The 19,162-nt window shown below is 32.5% G+C and overlaps 2 protein-coding genes and 1 pseudogene across 3 annotated transcripts; 2 read left to right on the forward strand and 1 right to left on the reverse strand.

Moving 5' to 3' along the window:
- The first annotated feature begins 2,902 nt into the window (after positions 1 to 2,902).
- Positions 2,903 to 6,962, forward strand: LOC149519358 (uncharacterized; annotated as a pseudogene). Its single transcript, XR_016341781.1, has 6 exons — positions 2,903 to 2,958; positions 3,090 to 5,119; positions 5,663 to 5,876; positions 6,027 to 6,114; positions 6,242 to 6,306; positions 6,397 to 6,962. The product of XR_016341781.1 is annotated as an uncharacterized LOC149519358 (transcript).
- Positions 6,963 to 9,503: 2,541 nt separating this feature from the next.
- LOC111288543 (uncharacterized) lies at positions 9,504 to 10,324 on the forward strand. The gene has a single exon (XM_022879467.2). It carries the CDS (start codon positions 9,684 to 9,686, stop codon positions 10,107 to 10,109), a length of 426 nt encoding a protein of 141 aa, XP_022735202.2. The 5' UTR covers positions 9,504 to 9,683; the 3' UTR covers positions 10,110 to 10,324.
- A 3,110-nt stretch (positions 10,325 to 13,434) lies between these two features.
- On the reverse strand, positions 13,435 to 19,055 carry LOC111287505 (protein WVD2-like 7). Its single transcript, XM_022878115.2, has 9 exons — positions 18,735 to 19,055; positions 16,753 to 17,571; positions 16,296 to 16,517; positions 16,097 to 16,140; positions 15,924 to 16,013; positions 15,745 to 15,841; positions 15,576 to 15,647; positions 15,299 to 15,409; positions 13,435 to 14,216 (listed from the first exon to the last, which is right to left on the reverse strand). Exons 1-9 carry the CDS (start codon positions 18,774 to 18,776, stop codon positions 13,767 to 13,769), a joined length of 1,947 nt encoding a protein of 648 aa, XP_022733850.2. The 5' UTR covers positions 18,777 to 19,055; the 3' UTR covers positions 13,435 to 13,766.
- Between the last annotated feature and the right edge of the window lie 107 nt (positions 19,056 to 19,162).

Consider the following 19,162-nt stretch of genomic DNA (forward strand, 5'->3'; position numbering starts at 1 on the left):
AGAAGGTATGAGTCTTCATAATCACCTGAATGAGTTTAATAGATTAGTTTTTCAATTGCTAGCGATTTCTATTGATAAGTTAAAAGATGAAGAGAAGGCTTTAATTTTGCTGTCATCTTTGCCCAAGTCTTATAGGCTTTTAGTTCAGACTGTGTTGGTAGGCAGGTCTACTTTAAAGTTGGATGATGTGACTGCCCTGTTGCGTGAGAATGAAAGATTTATGAGAGCTCAAAACTCATCACCTGGGGGGAGTACACTAGCTGTAGAAGGTTTTGATCGAGAGAGGACTCAAAAGAAGATTGATGGATCAAGATGGAGATCCAAGTCAAGAGACAGAGATTACAGTGATGTAAAATGTTATTATTGTGGTGAGAAGGGACATATCCAAGTGCGTTGCAGGAAGCTGAGAAGGGATATGGCTGCTTTCAAATGGACGAATGATGAGAAGAAATCAGATGAAGAAAAAAGTGATATTGCTGCTGTCATGTCTGATGATGATGATGTTGTTTTGACAATTTGTGTGGATGAGACTCAGACTTTGAAAAGTGATAAAGGTTGGGTTTTAGATTCAGCTGCTACAGTTCATATTTGCAATGATAGGAGTTGCTTTGTGGAGTTGAATGAGAATGAAAAGTATGGGGATATTGTGGTTGCTAACAAAGAAAAGGTGCAGATTCAAGGCATTGAGAGTGTTCACCTTAGATCTCACAATGGTATTATTAAGACACTTCGTCATGTAAGGTATGTACCAAATTGTCACTACAATTTGATTGTTTTAGGTGAGTTAGCTTCTCGAGGGTACACATTTTATGGTAGTAATGATTGGTTGAAAGTGTATAAGAATGATAGTGTGATTCTACAAGAGAATAGGATCAATCACTTGTACATGTTTGATGGAGGCTCAGTTGCTGGAATGCCTGTGATGAAAGAAAAGAAGAAAGGTAAGCATGTTAGCTTTGCAGATACTATTGAAGTGTTTGGAGATTCAAGTCAATGGAGGATTTGTTGGGATTTACCTTGAATCTCAGAATCTCACATCGAAAGTTAAGTGAGTTTGAGTTTGTCTTGTATCCCACATCGAGAGTTTAGTAAAAGTATAAAGGGTTTCACCTTTATAAATAAGATGTTTTGATTTTTAGTTTAGTAACCCCAGAGAGTTAGACACCAAGAGAATAGCTAAGTGAGTAGGCTATTAAAAGGGTGTAATTGAGTTTTGGGTTAAGTTTTGAGTAAGGAGTTTTAGGAGACTTTTCTCATTCTAAAAGTCTCACAATTGTAAAGATTTATTTGATAGTGAATTAGATTTGGAGTAGGCCATTTTGAGTTGGGCCGAACCAAATATATTTGTGTGTTCTTATTCTTGATTTGAGCTTGTTATTTTATGTGTGGTTGCTGTGCATGGGTGTTTGTTTTTCTCAACATGGTTTGGCATTGTGAATTGTGAATGGGTTTTTGGTTCTTGGTGGAAAGGATCATTGGTGGTGTTGGTTGCCAAATGGGGAAGGGATTCTCAACTGGTACTAGGGTTAATGAGGCTGGTAATGGGTTGATAAAGCTGGGGTCTTGTGAGAGAAGCTATAGGCAAGGCTGGTGCTAGGCAGAGGAAGGGTCTAGTGATGAGTTTTTGGCAAGGTTGGCCTTAGAATGGTAGATGTAAAGGTGATTTGGCTTAGGGTGTTGATAGAAGGGAGCTTGGATTCAACTTAGGCAATGCTTTTTTTTTTTTTCAATCGGCCTCCTCCTCGTCCTCCTTCCATACAATTTTTAAGCTCAATTTTAAAGAGCCAATTTGTGATCATATCAAAGATTTCTTGCGATTTGGAAAAGTCTCCCTTAAATTGTGCTACAAATTTTGGCCGGATAGAGAGGACAATCAGGTGGTGACCACGAATCTTGCATTCTACTATTCTTAAATTTTCAAAGTTTTCATCTTTCTTTTTGGACTCTTTTTTGTTCTAAACTAATTAATGAAATAATAATAATACATATAATAATTATACTTATGAGACAAAAAAACATGATCAAAATATCCGAATAGATTTAAATCAGACATACAAATGCAATTCGAATCTATTTCAATCAATTAAAACAAAATTAAATGTCTACATCAATCTCAAATAATATTCTAAATTGATCATCAGTAGAATTAATCATCCAATGTTATGAGTTAATTTCGCTTTCAAACGTAAGCTTTTGTGAGGTTTTTTAAAGAACAATGATGATGGTACATTTATACTTTTCAATTAGAAAAAAAATTTTTCTGGCATATATGATTGTTTTAGGAAAACTGGCATAACCAACATTCCCCAAACTTAAAGACAATCAACTTTAATATTTGATGCATTATATATCAAAATTTTCAGCCGCATTAAAAAAAATAATTCTATGTTCCAAAAGGGGAAACATAGGAGTTTTGGGTAGGACACAAAAAATTTGTCCAAATTTTCAAAAGAAAAATATGTAGTGATAATAATGATAATAAAACCATCAACGTAGACGATGCTATATGATTTCTCCATTTACGAAAAAAGTAACTATGAAACAAAAACTTAGAAAAAGACAAGAAAAAAGAAAGGTCTACTCTTCGTATGTGGTTGGGTTTTTGTTGTCAAAAGCAGCAGCTACATCCATTTTCGTGGTGGTTAAACCCTCATGCACCCGTCCGTTAGTCAAAGCTCTTGATCACGTGACAATACTTGTAGCAGATATTCACATAATTATAAGTAAATAATTTATTATTCTCCAACACCCAATGGGACAATATCAATTCGTTTCCTATTTTACCGTTTTCTTGTACATTTCAATTTAAATTACAGAAAGAATTACAGTCAAATATTTTACCCTTCATTATTTTCTCTATATAATATGCTTCAACCCTTGTTCCATAACAATCAACTTTGAAGTTTGAAGTTTGAAGTTTAGAACTTGGTCTCTTTGTTCTCTGGGGGCTTAGTATAGGTACATATTCTTCTTCTTTATCATCTAGTTTTATTATTACTATTATTATTCATCTTATTTATTAAAATTTAAAACTATAGCAACAAGTTTCTTCTTTGATGGTTTTCATCATATTGGCTTTATGATGGCAGTTTAAACTTCATTCCCAAAAGATAAGGGGCATTAGACGATCAGATAAGTTGATGGTTATTTATAATCGGGTGAGTGAATTCCATGCTATGCTTGTTAAGTGAGCAGTTTTTTTGCGTATTAATCTTTTTTTCGTTGTCTGTTCGACCTGATCATATAGTTAGGACTTATATCATTAGAACCCTAATTGAAATTAATAGGCATATCTACCATGATATTTGAGTGAACTAGAAATTAAAAGTCTAACCAGCTGATTGTTTTTGGTTCGATTGTATCGTGGTTTATTTGGGCATAAAAACATGGTGATTTTTTATCCACTTTCTCCTTCAATTAGGCGTAACCTTTAAGACATGTAAAGAGAAAACATTGTATACATCCCCCAAAGACAATCCTTTAAGGCATAACCTTCACTTGATAGTTCCATATCAATATTTATTTCTTCCATTCCAATCATATCATTTAATCACATTATCAAAAAAAAAATCATTTATTACATATTACATGTGATAATTAAATTGTGAATATTTATTCCGATACATTCATTAATTAATAATTTTAATAATAAATTGTTGATATTTCTATAAAGTGATTACATATCATGATTTTAATAAACCGAACATGTAGGTGGAAAACTTTTATACAATCATTTCTTGACTTGTAAATCATGCTGTTTTCTGTAACTTGAGTTTGATTACTGCCCCTAGCTTTGCTACTACTAACCTTATTGTTTTCTTAGTCAATAATGAAGATTGCATTAATGTAGAAAATTCATACATCAAGTTTATCCCTGACCTCATAGGGTCCAAAGGAGCTAAATTTTAAGTTGCAGCAAATCTTAATAAACAGAAACAGACCATCCAAAATTTTAACGCCAAGCGTTTAGAAGATGCACACTATCCACACCCAACTTTGCTAGAGTCTGCAAATACATGAGCTTCCCTCTGTGTAAATGAGCTTTGCTACTAACTTGGTAGATGCCATGTGAATTAAGGAAGTAAACGGAAAGTAGCAGCTCGAGGAGATTTAGTTTGGTCTAAAATATGAATCTCTCTCTTTTTTATTTTATTTTTATTTTGACCTGTTAAAGCTGTGTTTGGTTTCATTAATTTCTGGCTCGCACAGGCTTTCACTTGTAAGGATTGAACCGAATCAAACATCGCACCGGTTCATCCAAAAATTAAGATTAATTTATTGCAAAAACAAAAATTATTATAAGTTATTAATAATCAGTCTTCCATACCAAATAGCTTAAACTTATTAAAATCCGTAGGAAAAAAAATTTTTAAAATATATAATATTTTGTATTTAAAATTATCAAAATTTGAACTTTAATAATTGAAATTAAGAATTTAGTATTCTATCAATAAGACATATAGTAATTAACAAAAATACAATAATTTTGGAGATACATAAAAAGTAACATTCAGGCTATAATTTTGGAGATGGTTACTTGTGATCGTCGACTCTAGGTTTTCTTTAAGCAGATTAAATGTTTTGGTTCAATCATTTAGTTTCTAGAGATTTTATATAGAAGATATTTCCTTCTATTTTATTGAGAAATGAGAAAGTGTCATGACTTTAATTTGGTAAATAATTTTGTATGTATGACCGAATATGCTTAAGACGGTTTTTTGTTTTAGGAAAAAAAAAACACGCTTGGTTGTAATAATTTCTTATCTGTTGGGTGGATGCTTGCAAGGTGTGTGATTAAATGTGAGTTTCGCCTTTTGACCTTTTATCCTACTGGTTATGCATACGGATTTCTTTTCCAAATTTTGACCAACAATGACCCATAAATTTTGAGTTTCTGACTTTCATACTATAATTCACACACAAATATATATATATATATATGATATGGTATTTGTAGAGCTATTGATGGCAGAAATCAAATTAAGTGGTAATTAAAAGATAAATTTTGAGGTCGAAGCAGACAACGAAAGTGAGTTATAAGCAAGGGACTGTACATTTGACAAGGCATTTGCATGGAATTCAACATCTCAAGGATAAAATTTAAAACAACTTTCCCAAGGTACGTATATATATGTTCTCTGAATTCATTTTCAAATTGTAATGTCTTTTTTATGGTAAATATTTGTTCTTAATTTAGTGAGTGCTGAAGAGTGTTGCAATAGCTTATTGTAACATATGTAATATACTTGTTACATCGAAATTGACTTCTTTTAGTATGAAGAAAATTATTATTAACAAATCAAAAGTTAAAGCTGATTCACCATTTCATCTGAGTTTAATTTTAACATCCGAACATTTTGTTCAACAATTAATGTATGGTTCATAAAGTCATAAACACAAATGTCCGAGAACCAAGCTTCCAAAATATCTCCCTCTCAAACAAAATCTCCTATTCGCATGTCCACATTCCACTCGATGGTTAGAAAAAAGAAAGAACGAACTTGTTCCCCAACATTCCCGATTTCCCTTCAGTTAAGTTAAACACCAATCCGAATCAATAAAACTATTTCATTTCAGCTCAGGTATTTTCTTCCTCTACTGATCTATGTTCCTTTCCTTTATATAAACCCCCGGTCGCCCGTTCCTTTTGCTTAACACCAAGAAAGAATATTACAACAACATTCATAGACCTTGAGGTTTTCAGTTTCCAGCACTGCTTCTCAAATATTGGGTTTTTTAATGCCTGTTTGGAAACAAAAACTGGGTCGGTGATGATGGAGGCTGAAAAAGGCTTACCATCCTAGTATGAAGTTCTATGGGTCAAGGTGGATGCTTCTACTGAAGATATCAAGCGTGCTTATCAAAAGCTTGCAATGGTAAGCTCTTTTTTTTGTCAGGAACAAAGATACGATTCGTTTAGGGGTAATTTTTGGCTTTTGGTGCCGTGTTGACAACAACTTTTGAAGCAGTTTGAACAACATGAACTTATGGGTTTTTTTTTTTTTTTTGTGCATATGTTGGTGCAGCATTGGCATCCGGATAGGCGGACGAGAACAGCTTCTCTATTGGGTGAACCCAAGTATAAATTCCAGCAAATTCAGGAAGCCTATTCGGGTAAGCAAGTTGACTAGGACCTTTTATCACCCAATATTCCAGCTTAACTTGCCTTACTGGTTTTGTTGTATATTAGCTTGGTTAATTCCAGTTTGTTATAACTTCAATTTTTTTTTTCTTTTGGCAGTTTTATCAGACCAGAGGAAGAGAACTCTGTACGATGCAGGATTATATGATCCTGAAGATGATGAGGTATTTGTTCTTTTTTCGAAAGCTTGGTATTCCTTCCCTTTCACTTTTCAATAGTTGCTTAAAATTGAATGAACAATATTTTGTTTGCAGGGCTTTTTAGATTTTGTAGCGGAAATGATCTCTCTCACGGCGCAAACGAGGTAAGAGGTAATACATTTGCAGCCTTAAGGAAGAAGCTACAGAAAATATTCTGGGATGTGGCACAAGGATTTCAGCCATCTTCATGGTTTTGTGGATCATTTGAAGATTCATGGTAGCTGAAATAGGACAAAATGGGATTCGAATAGGATGAGTGATAGACATTCACATGTATACGGGGCCCAATATGTATGAAAGCATTAGTTATTAAAGTTACTCCTTTAATTAACGCGGATGAATGTGAATCATTTTCAGTTTCTCAAATCTCTGGAAAACAAGCCTAGAATGAATGGTGATGGTCACGCTTGTTAGATTTTGTTGACTGATGTTTAGTATTTGGGATTTGGACTTTCACTTTTGCCATGGCATGATGCTATTGTGAGCAGCTGGATCAGAGTGGTTAGGGTTCTACAGTTCTACACTGCATCTGTAAAACTTTGCTCATACTATTGTTTTGTGTTCACTATCATACAGTGTCGTTCAGCAAAATGCGAATGAAGTGTTTTTTCCGAAATTGATTTCTTCTCTGTGTTTTTTCAGTATGCTTCCCTCGACTGCTTTAGAGCTGTTATACTAACGAACCTAGCATTAATTTCACAATCTTGATATTATTTTGAATGCTGAAAGTAAAATAATTAAGCTAAATTTAAATTTCACCACATTTTTTATGCGATGCGATTCAATTCATTCATTATTAATTAAATTTAAATATTAATTTTAATAAAATCTATTTAGTATAAATTTTTCATTGAATTTTTTTTAATTACAAATGCAATACTTTTTTTTTTCAATTAATACAGCTATAATAACTTTTATTATTTTTTATCAAAACCAATCTCGTCACTCTGAGCCTTAAAACATGTTAGCTGACTAAAGGCGGCATGGGCAAAGTTGAACGGAGAACGCAGTGTTTGAACTTCAGAGTAACATATGAGCCCAACAATCCCACTGACCAAATCCCCACCAACTTGCTTGATTTTAAACAGCCCATTCATGTAATAAATTGGGTCAGCCTCATCAAAAACTTCAATAAAACCTTTTACAGTCCCTTGTTTTCAAGGCTTAAGCCTTAAATTTTGAGCTGGGTCTCCTCAATCATTGAAACGATGAGTATCTGTATTTTAAATGGCATATAGGAAGGTTCCAAAAGCAATGCTTTGGAGTTAATTTTGTATGATTTTAGGGAAGTTGAGCGGAAGGTATGCATACAAAATGGGTGGCAGATGCTTTAAGAAAATGGGACGGTGGCCTTTCTTATCATTAACAAGTAATTAACAAATAACAATTTCTTCTTATTCACTCATCTTCAGGTGGGCATTCCATTTTTTTTTCCCAACTTTTTTTGTTCTCCTTTTGCTTCCCTTTCTTCACGATTATGTCCACTTACTCTCAACCCTCTTCTTTGGTCCCCTATTCCCACTAGATTAATCTATAAATCTAAGTAGATTAGGTTTCATGTTCAAAGAAACTATAAACAAAAAAAAAAAAAAAATCCTCATCTCAATTTACCAATTGCAAAATAATTTTACTTTTATTAAGTGGCAGATTTCCAAATTTTTTTAAGATATCCATTTATAATATATAAAATTATCTACGATTTATAAATTTTAGAGGAAAATTTTTAGATGCTCAGCAAAAAAATTTTCTTTAAATTTTTTTATTTTTCATTTTTATGAGTGTTCATGGGCATCCTATCCAACAACATGGATTTACCTTTGCTTCTATTGCTAATTATTATCTGTCCATTTGGTTTTTTTTTTATATAAAAATAAATATAAAATAAAGAATAATACAAAACCAAAAGCAAATAACAAAAAATAAAAGGGGTAGTCTTCTGGGTGGGGATATTGACAATTGTTTGTTTTCTTATGCTTTCCCATGGGCGACGACCATTTGTTCAAACTTTTCATATTCAATTATTTTCATTTTCTTTTATGTTGTCTTTTTTTTTTTCCATCATTGCCAATAAACCTTATGCTGCAGATAAACAACTACTATACAAATTATAAAGCAAATTGTAGTAATAAAAAAATAAGTACAATACTTCTGTGATGCAAAGAGCCGTTGCAATTGATAGCCATCTCTCACCTACCAGCCTACTGATTTTGACCTCAATGTGTATATATCCCTCTTGGCAAAGAATCAAACAATTCATTTTCTGTATTTGATGTACTATTTAAGATCAAATCATACACAGCTCAAAATCCCATTAAATTCATATGCAATCCAAGCCCCAAATTAGTGGACTCTTTGACCTCTTTCTACAGTGGCTTCAAGTCCATTTTCAGTTTCTTTTTTTTTTAAATAAAAAATGAAAATTTTCTTTTGTTAAAATAGAAGAAATATTTTTGCATGCTGGATTGTGCTAAACATTTTTATTTTATGGATTTGATTGGTATCCCACATATATATTTATAAAAACTTCGATTACTAGACATTTCTTTCTAATGCATTAATCATGTGCACAATATGAAGCATTCCAAAGTAGGTTTATTGAACTCATGATCTATTTCAATTGCGGTTCAATTATTAATAAAATGTAACATATAATAGAGTTAATTTAAATTTCATCACCTATAATTTTTTTATTTTTAAATTATAATATCTTAATAAAAAAATAGACTTAATGATCATCAAACAATAATTATTGAAGCGAATTGTCTTAAAACTGTTTAGGCTGTACACATGATTAAATAATATAAAATAATATACATGTGCAAGCGAAATTTTTTGGAGTAATGAAAACTTCGTGCTTGATAGTATATCTTTTTCGTCTACTCAAATCAATCATTTATATCCTTCCAAAGACTAAAATTATTTATAAAATTCGTACATAAGCGTGCAGTGATTAAAATTTTCAAGAACCCATTTTTCTAACAATTTAAATAAATAGTGGGAAAGTGTAAATGGTGGGGGTTGGACGCTCCTTTTTGGATCATTCCATGATTCTCACATGCAATTGGATTCCCTTGTTACACAAGGCAACCAGGCTTCCTTGGTAGCAAAAAAGAAAGCCCTTAAGAACACGTCTCATTCACTCCATTTTGCCCCCTGAAATTCTAGCTTTCTTTGCATTCCAATTCACTTTTTAGCTTTTCAAAGTCTTTCATGCACCCAACAACGTAATAACACCGCTAGCTCTTCCAGACTCCTCATCCCTTGTCTTCTGTCTAAGAGATCAATATTTCCTCATCTGAGCTGAAAAAAAAAAAGGAGTTCCAGCAATCGGATTCACTACGATGTCGATTAAAACGAACCGTTTCGATCCTCTAATTTTAACACTAACCATAATCTTTGTAATCGCCACTGTTGCATATCCCATCAAAGGTTCGGAATCCAGGAAGCTTGATGAAAGCACTGCACCAGGTGATCAAGGCGTCAAGTGTACCTCATCATGTGTACAAAGTCCTCCACCACCGTCGCCACCGCCACCATGCCCTCCACCTCCATCACCACCTGCATTGCCACCACCTACACCGAAAAAGCAGCCAACCCAATACTGTCCACCACCACCACCACCACCTAGTCCTCCGTCCTTTATATACATAACCAGTCCACCGGGCAACCTGTACCCTATTGACCAAAACTTCGGGGGTGCAAGCAGGGATTTGCCACTGGGGTTATTGTCTTTGGTTTGCGGATTCTTGATCCTTCTAGCTTTTTGAATGGGATAATATTAATTTGAAATTGGAGGGTCCTAAGATCTTGTGCAAGAATTTGGAAATAGTAAGTATGATTTTTTTTTCTTTTTTTTTTTTTTTTCAAAAGAAAGTTTTAGGACCTACTAGTTTTTGTACTTGCTGTATTGCTGTATCTTGATATTGTTCAATAACAACAATTTAGAAAATTTTCCTCATTATTTGACCTGATTTTCACTTGTTATTTCATTTTCTTCTCGAAACTTAATATATATGTCAAAGTTTGAACAGTATGGTTCTGGGTTTGAACTCTGAAGAATTAATGGCTATCCAGATTCCAAAATGAGAAGAGCTTTAAAATTGAGAAATAGGAGACATTTATGTTTTGTTAATTGATAGATTTCAATAATAATTATGAGGGAATTGGGGATGGATGATCAAAGCAGAGCAGAAGCACCCCCCAGCTATTAGTAAAACATTAGATTTTTAGTTTCCATGATAATGATTTAATTTTTTGTCAATTTTAAATAGTAATGATAAATTATTATTTTTACATTTAAAATTTTTTATTTAAATGAATAAAAAAGAGTAAATAACATTTAAAAACTTGATTGACTTGGTGAATAAGAAATAAGTAAGCAGAGAGACTTGTGATAATAAGACAATTTTGATAACTTCAATCATACTTCGAGAAAATCTTATAAGAATGAACAATCAAATATTAGACAACTTATCAGTTATCCACAGGCATCTCTTTTTACAATGAACAAAGCAATTCAAGATATTCAATTTGATATATTTTATTATTCACATTTTATTTATTAAAATTAATTTACTTCAGTTATTAATTTTTTTTTTTAAATTACAGTTATTTAAAAAAAATAGCTGTTTGATACATCCGTATGGTGTTAATGAAGAGCTCTTCTCATCACACTACATCTTTATTTTTAATTGAACACAGATACCAAACGCATCTTAAATAAAAGGTTTCTAATATTTTTTAAAAGTTTTAAATCCTTTTAAAGATTATCAATTAAACAAGACAGATGGTATATCACAGTTAGAGTCGTTGTGAGTGGGAGTAGATGAGATCAACTTCGATTTCATCATGACCCTGTTAGGCAAAAGTTTTCATATCTCTAGATTGGACTCCACTCTACAATTTTTTGTTGGACCAACATGTTACTATTAGGGCGATAATCATCTTCATTTCTTAGCTAGATTTTTTTTTTTTTAAGATTTCAGGTTCAAATTATATATATAAAGAAAAGTATCTGAAGTTATAGGATCGATGGAAGAGAGTTGTATTTCTCTTTGTATAGATAAAATTTCATTCTATGAATCTATTTGTACAGTTCAACAATGTTAGGAGGGTTCGATTGAGCTTCAATGTTAGGTATGTGTTTGGATTGGACGTTTAGGAATCTTTTAATCAAATAATGAACTTCATCAAACTCAAGTTTCAAGGGATTTTTTTTTTTTTGAGGGACAAATGGTTCAAGGGATTTAATAATAAAAGAAATACAAGAAGGGTCTAAATTTTTAATGTTTCGTTGGAATCATCGTTAGTTGTAACAACTACCGCACTATACATTAAAACAAGTGCTTAAAGTGCACTATTAAAGCAAAATTAAAAAAAAAAAAATCAAAACCCTTTGTCCACCAACGCATGAAATTTAACAAAAATCTCAAATTCACGACGCTTTATTTTATTTTACGTTTGAAAAGAAAGATTTGAACTCTATTTTTAAATAAAAAATTATTGGTACAAATAATTTTAAGCCTTAAAAAGAAAATAATACCCAATTTTTTATGTGGCCAATAAGACGAAAATATGTATTGAGTTTTGATGTAGGATTTTGGCATACACTTCAATTTCACTCAAACTCCACACTTTCCCAGCCCGTTCTTTTTGTTATATTTCTTTCTTACACGAGCTTACACGAGGTTTGAGTTTGAAGAGGGTTTGCATCAGACTTCTAAAGTAAGCAAAAATAAAATAAAAAGAGTCATCAAATTTCATGCTTTCATTTTCACGTGGTATCAGATAAAATTATTGTTTATTAGTTTTAGTCATCCTGAGGTGTAGGCTTGTCACGAACGCCATCAAAGCTGAACCTTTTTGAGCTCTTCAGATTTGAGACAGCTACCACAAATTTCAACTTTCAAATTGAGCCAATTGGACTTGTGATGCTTGTATTTTAAAGAATTATATAAATTAAAAGTTAAAAAAGATAAAATATATAATTTGTATCTTAAATTTTAAAATAATATATTATTTTAATTTAAATTTTAATATTATTATTTTAATTCATTTATATTTTATATAATTGATATATTTTTATTATATGTATGTTATTTATTAAATAAAAATACTAAATATTTTGCATTATGTGAACATCACATGATAAAAAAAAAATTTGATGCATATTAAATAGTTTTAATTACAATTTAGGTAAAATTATATATTTTAATTTATATTAAAAAATATTAATAATATAGTTGATGAATACGTAACTTGATAATATTCATCAAACGTCATATATATATATATATATATATGTAAGCTGATATAATTAATAAAATTAAAATTTAGATCAATATAATATAAAATTTAAAAGTTTATGGTGTAAATTATAAATTGTTTAAAATTTTATAGAGTAAATTGTATATTTTAATTTATCTATTTTTTAAAAAATTCAAATAAAGAATATAATTAACTTTTTCAAATTCAATGCCCTTTCTAAACATACTTCAGAGCATAGCCTTCACTGCCAAGTTTCAAAATGCATGGGTCCAAATGTGACTTTTTTTTGTCCTTTTCCTTTTCAACAGCTAAAAGGATTTTTGAACAGCAAAAATTTGGCCCTGTTTGATCAACTGAACATAGGAGACAGTAAGTAGGTAGGACTTACCCTAATTTAACATTGGTTTAGAAAATTTTAATTTGAAACAAAATATATTTTAAAGTATGATTTAAAAATTTTAAATGTTTATTATTGTTATAAAAAAGTATTATTGATGCATTGAATGTTTAAAAAAATGTATAAAATTATAAAAATAAAATAATAATTTTACTTTCAAAAGTATTTTTCAACACTAAACACATCCATAAGAACTTCAGACCTTCAACGGGACCTTACTTTTCAATCCTTTTATTGGCTCTTTTTTTCCAACTTCGAGACTCGACAAAAAAAAAAAAACAAACTACTTCAAAACTATTTCAATGATGCAGTTTTCAGCCCACATTTATCACTCTCTCATGGCTACTTTTCTTTGCTTCCCTAAACTCTATCCCTCTATATTTCCTCTTTCCCTTCCATGACATGGCCAAGTAAGGGATACAGAATCCTTCAAGTATCAAACAGGGCCACCATTTATTAATTGACTATTCCAGCTAAATGTTGCATTCCACAAAGCATAATTTAAGTTGTTTTGAGTAACGAAAGTAACTAAAAGGGAGGAATACACTACTATCAACAACCTATTATTGGCCTTGCTATTTCTCTACTGCTGCATGAAATATGAATTTCAATGTAACCTGACACCATGACACTCCTGGTACAGTTTAATTCAAAGTGCATTGAAGGCAACTCGTGATTAGAATCGAGGATTCTTCTGTTGGCAGCCTAGGCCAAATTGGAAAGGAGAAGAGGAGAAGATGGGACACCATGGCAGATCATTTCAGGAAGCCACAACTGCCAAACGGCCAATCCCAGAACCACTGGCAATTCCAGCACTTTTAATATTCTTCCTCACCATCTCACTGCTATTTCTCTGGGTTCCCACTTTTGTCCCGCCACCAATCTTATGATCTTTTATAACCTTACTACTCTCCGATAATCGATGTTTGGGAAAATTACTGCTCTCTTTCCCTCGCTCTTTCTTTGAAAGGACCACATTTTGTGTCACAGATTCAAGGGAGCTGAGACTATCAGTTGGTGGAGTCGAAGATAAGGTGCCAGCTTGAGATGACTCAACTGTAGGACAGTCCAACTCACCTACAGATTCACTAGCAGAAAGGACGTGTTTATTTGCTTCCCTGGCGAGTGATGGTGATCTTGGAGTTGGTCCTATCCCTGGACTTGCTGACTTCTGTCGTACTTTAGCTGGTTTCATAGTAGAGGATGCAGCCTGACATAGAAATAGAAGAAAGCCAGAGTTAAATCCACTGACAAATGAAACAAAAATATAAAATGTGGGACTCGGAATATCAAGGACAATTAATCACAGGAAAAAGTGGCATTATATACAGGTCCAATACTAAGGTATATAAGCGCAACTTCCTATCAAAGGAGTAAAGGCAAATTAAGCATCTTATATTATATATTGGAGGTGGCAAAAAACAGTTTGTCTGGTCTAATACACACACACACATACTTACATGCATACACATGTACATATTGTATACTGGAATGACAATCAAAATAAAGAATCAGTTTGAAAGGACAAAACCATGCATAAATGTTAAACCATATAGAATGTATTTCAGTGTTCCCATATTGATAAGATGCTTAGATATTAAAATCATTTAAAATATGATGCTCAAAATATGTATCACACATTAGCTGTTACTCTTGGAGCATTCCAAAGCTCTATTAGTATTCAGTAACAATACATGCTCCATGGTTACAAAATAACCTCGGAAGATCAAAGAGATGCACCCTCTGTCCTTGAGATAGATTAAGAACAAGGATTAAGGTACTAGTGCTCACTCTCCGGTCGTCAACCAAAGTGTATCTATTTTTCCCTTCTCTGAATATTAACTTTTGATAGTTCTAATGATTTCAAATTCTACATATTATATAAGAATGGTCTAAGAACAAGGAAGTTTCTTAAACCAACATGAGAGTTGAGAGATCCAGCAGAAAACATGAAGAAAACTTTTGAAAACAAAACACTAAAGATCCAAAAGCCTATAATAATTGTGCGTAGAACAAAACATATATGCTCTATCTTTTAATGCTATTGCTTCATAAAAGTAAATAGATTATTCTGCATGCAATGTCAAAAATATTGAGCTTTTCAAGATAATTACATAAGAAATGAATGAGTAACCTAAAGCTATTAGGCTCGATTATGATTTACAAGTCAACATAAGTTCCTCCAAGCTACACATGAACTAATGCCTGAATGCTCTTCTATGATGTACACTAATCACATCTGAACACATATGAGGTGCATCATAAAATCAAGCAATAGCTGAGCTTCTATACCTTGTTTCCAGTAGATCCAGGTGTTGCAGCAACATGATAGAAAGAAGGCATGGGTTTTGCTTTGAAATGAAGACTTTTTCTCAAGTGCTTAATCTCAGCCTCTGTCTTTTCCTGCAATAACAGCGACTAAAGCATTCAATTTATTTATTTAGCAATCCATTAGTCTAGAAATGTCAGAGCAGTCCTTTTCAAATACTAACGGGGAAGCACATAAGGAAAAATCAATTCATCTTTTATTTAAAATAGTAAATTCTGAATATGCATATGCTTCCCATACCTGCGTTTTTGCTTGAATTTGGTTCAACTCAACCTCTTTGGCATGCAGTTTCTCTTCCAATTTCATATAGAACTGAAACCAATGAGTCAAAAGAAAAGAGGAAGACATTAAAGTGTATACCTTAAACTAAAGAATAACAAAGATTTGGAATGACATCATGCTTGCTTGCCTCTTTTCTCCTTTCTGCTCGTTCACCACTTCTGAATTGGAAAGCTCCTGCACTCGGCTTTCCATCTGCCTTAGTTAAATTGACAGTCTGCTTAAACCTACAAAAAAAAAAAAAATCTATTAAGGTTTAAAAGCCAAAACTTCGATGAAATAAAGCAATCCCCATGATGTTGTACGCACCTGTTCGGTGTCAGGCGAGCAACAAGTTCAATCTTCTTAGGTGAAGAAGATTGAGTTTCAATTACTTTCTTTGTCATTGGTCCTTTTATACTGTCACAAGAACGAAATAATCATGTGAAATGTCCCTCCAAATGAAACATATGTAATGTTAAAATGCAAAAATTAATAAGCACCTTTTATTCTCAACACTTAATTTTGCATTGGCTCTTTTAGAATCCTGGGCAAAAAAGACCAAGGAAAAGGAAATTCAAATAGCAGCATGAAGTCTTAATTAAAATGCTAAATAGAGAATAAAAACTAGGGTAATAAAAATGTTGTTTACAAGATGTTTCTTTTTTTTATTAAGCTTTAAGTCAAAGTCCAAATTTTCACCTCTTTTTTTGGAGATCTGTGCATTGAACATCTAGTTGGAGTGACGGTTTGTAATGGCAGTTTTTCTGCTTTTGCTCTCCCTGTAATCTCTTTTTCACTTCTTACCTGAAATTTTGCAGGTACTTTTGAAGGATCACGAGAAATGTTCTTCTGGGAATTATCAGGAATCACTGGAGACTTCAACCTTGGTTTGGTAGCTTTATTTTCAATAGGAGGCTTCAACTAGAATAAAAAATTAACGAGTATAAGCCACGAGGAGGTAAAAATAAGATAAAATTAAGCATGCTTATCAATAAAGATAAGAGATAACAAGAAATACAGACATCACATTAGAAAACAATTGCAAGCAAGTTTCTAGCTACTGCATGATTGTTGCTTTTCAGAATTTTGATTTTGGTCCTTCCAATATTGTAATTTGTTTCTTTCGACAAGAACTAATATAAATATAAACTCAGACCTTTGAAGAATCATTTTGCAGATTTTCAAAATTAGTAGAAACAATTTCCCTAGTGGTTCCAGTATTGGGGGCTGTATCCCAGGGCTCAGTTGATTCATCAATGTTAACTGAATCTTCATAAAAGTTTTCTTTTACTTCTTTCTTTGGCTTATCATTGCTTATAAGTGGCTTATCACATCCAATTTCACTTTGATAAGTTTCCTCAAGTTTAACATCTCCAGGGACCAAAACATGAGTTTCATGGGCAGATAAAACTCCAGGATATTCTCTTCCACATTCAATCAACACACTCTCACCAAGATAATCTGAATCTTCAGGTCTCTTGTCAAAGTGGGCACAAAGGCTACCTTCATTTGCATGATCAAATTGGTTCCCTGCATTTTCATGATCAAATAGGCTCCCTTCATTTCCATAACAAAAACTTCCCCCATAATCCACATCATCCAAGCCATTCTCATCAAAATGATTGTAATGGCTACCTTTACTTATACTATCAGATTCACCTCCATAACCCTCATTCTCTGCAGCATCATTCTTACCAGTTTGATATTCTCTGTAACCCTCATTCTCCACAACATCACTCTCGCAGGTTTGATCTTCTCCTCCATTTTGGCCCTCAGATGAACCTTGAAGAAGAAGTGCCTTCTTCCTGAAGTGAGCTTCAAAATAAGCTTTCTTCTCAATAACTGAACCCGGTTTTGAGCATTTCTCAACCTCTTCAAGATACCTATTGTGTGAGAAAGAGGATCTCCTTTCCCAAGCTAGAGGTTCATTCTCAAATCTTCCAAATGATATAGAACCAGAATGCCAAGATTCTGCCTGCCCAGTTCAAAAAAGAAGAATTTAAAATAAATGAAATATGTGGACAAATTATCTGCTATGTACAAAGTAAATTGTATTTTCTGAGCCAGTTCACTGATCGGAAACTCATAATAGAGGTTAGCAAGGTCAAATTCCATCAGCACTTGAAATGCTATAGGGAGGCACTTGAGATATTGTAAGTCATTATAGCTAATAACAATCTTCTATAGATTTTAATAAGATAATAGAACTTTCTAAGGGCAGAAAACTGGTGACATTGCCAATTTGAAATTTAAAAAGGAATAACAAACACTTATAATCCTATAATTGTATCTGTTGTTGTCAAAACCAGTGGCTAAAATAAATACGATATAAAAGATAACAAGCAGTTCTTATTTTAAAATAGGCATTCATCTTCTCCACATCCTTCCTTCAGATCCTCTAGATTACTTTCCAATGTTTAGGGTCCAAACTAATGTATCCATAAGTGTGAATGGTGATTATTAGTTGTTATCCCCCATAAGGATAACAAGTCTGGTGCAAATGCGGATCCTTATGCTATATGGAAAGTGTTGATAGCAAAAAATAAATAATAATAAAAATGGAAGAGGAAAAGAAGCTAGAAATTTATTAACTGAAACAGATAATGAAAGGTTCTCAAAGACAGAGGAAGAGGTTTTATATCATCAAATATTGACATAGGGAACAATGATCAGGATCAAACTACAACAAATCAACCAGTGGACTAACGGAAACTGAAACCTTGATAAAAAGTACATGGATTTAAGAAGCTTAAACTTCAATAATCCAAGGGGGAAAAACTGATAAAGATTTGTTTTTTGTTAACAGAAAATGCATCAAAAATTAAAACCAAAATAAAGATACGATGCAAGTTCACTTTGCAAATCAACTGAACCAAACAGCATTTTCTCTTTTTTTTTTTTTTTTTTTGCACTTTAATTGTTTTGCTCTTTGTTTTAGTCTAAAATTAAATGGCAAGAACTTCATCATGAGCTTATCATTTAATTACTTATGCTTTAAGACTCATCATTTCTAAACATAAAACCGTCTCATATTATTCAGTAAGCACTACAATAAATACACAATTAACAAGAATAATTCCATTAATAAACAAATAATCCAAACGCTTAACAAAAACAGAAGAGACAGAGAAGATTTACCTGAAAATTAATGCGGAAAGGCTCTTCAATCTCTCCCTCCATTTGCAACCAAAATCAAGCTCGAAACAGCAGTTACCTCAAAAATCAACAGTCGGTAGCCCACATCCTTAGCTTATCAAACGGATCAAACCAATCCAATGCAAAACACATTTCTTACAAATGTCAACAGTAATAAACAAAAGGAATCTTAACTATACGTGCTTTGCGAGCAACACACCCAAAAAATACCAAAACTAAAACTCCAAGATTTTCTTTTTCTCTTTCTTTTCTTTTCAGATCGTTCTTTTTTTTTTTTTTTTTGGTTGTGTACAGCGCAAGTGTAAAACGTTTGTAAACGTAATGAGTAGCTTAAAAGTTGTTTTCATTTTTTTATTATAAAAAAAAAAAAAAGAAGCCTTTTATCATGTGGGGTTGGGTTGTCTTTTTTG

The sequence above is a fragment of the Durio zibethinus genome, chromosome 4 (genome assembly GCF_047325235.1).
Source record: "Durio zibethinus cultivar Kanyao isolate XHJ-2024 chromosome 4, ASM4732523v1, whole genome shotgun sequence".
NCBI classification, from domain to species: Eukaryota; Viridiplantae; Streptophyta; class Magnoliopsida; order Malvales; family Malvaceae; genus Durio; species Durio zibethinus.

Excerpts from the sequence above, each read along its gene's own strand:
- LOC111288543 (XM_022879467.2), top strand. The coding sequence starts at position 9,684 with ATGTCGATTAAAACGAACCGTTTCGATCCTCTAATTTTAACACTAACC.
- LOC111287505 (XM_022878115.2), bottom strand. The coding sequence starts at position 18,776 with ATGGAGGGAGAGATTGAAGAGCCTTTCCGCATTAATTTTCAG. Across the intron at positions 16,141-16,295 it reads ACAGATCTCCAAAAAAAGAG|GATTCTAAAAGAGCCAATGC; the intron begins GTGAAAATTTGG and ends TTTTTTGCCCAG. Across the intron at positions 16,014-16,096 it reads TTAAGTGTTGAGAATAAAAG|TATAAAAGGACCAATGACAA; the intron begins GTGCTTATTAAT and ends TTCTTGTGACAG.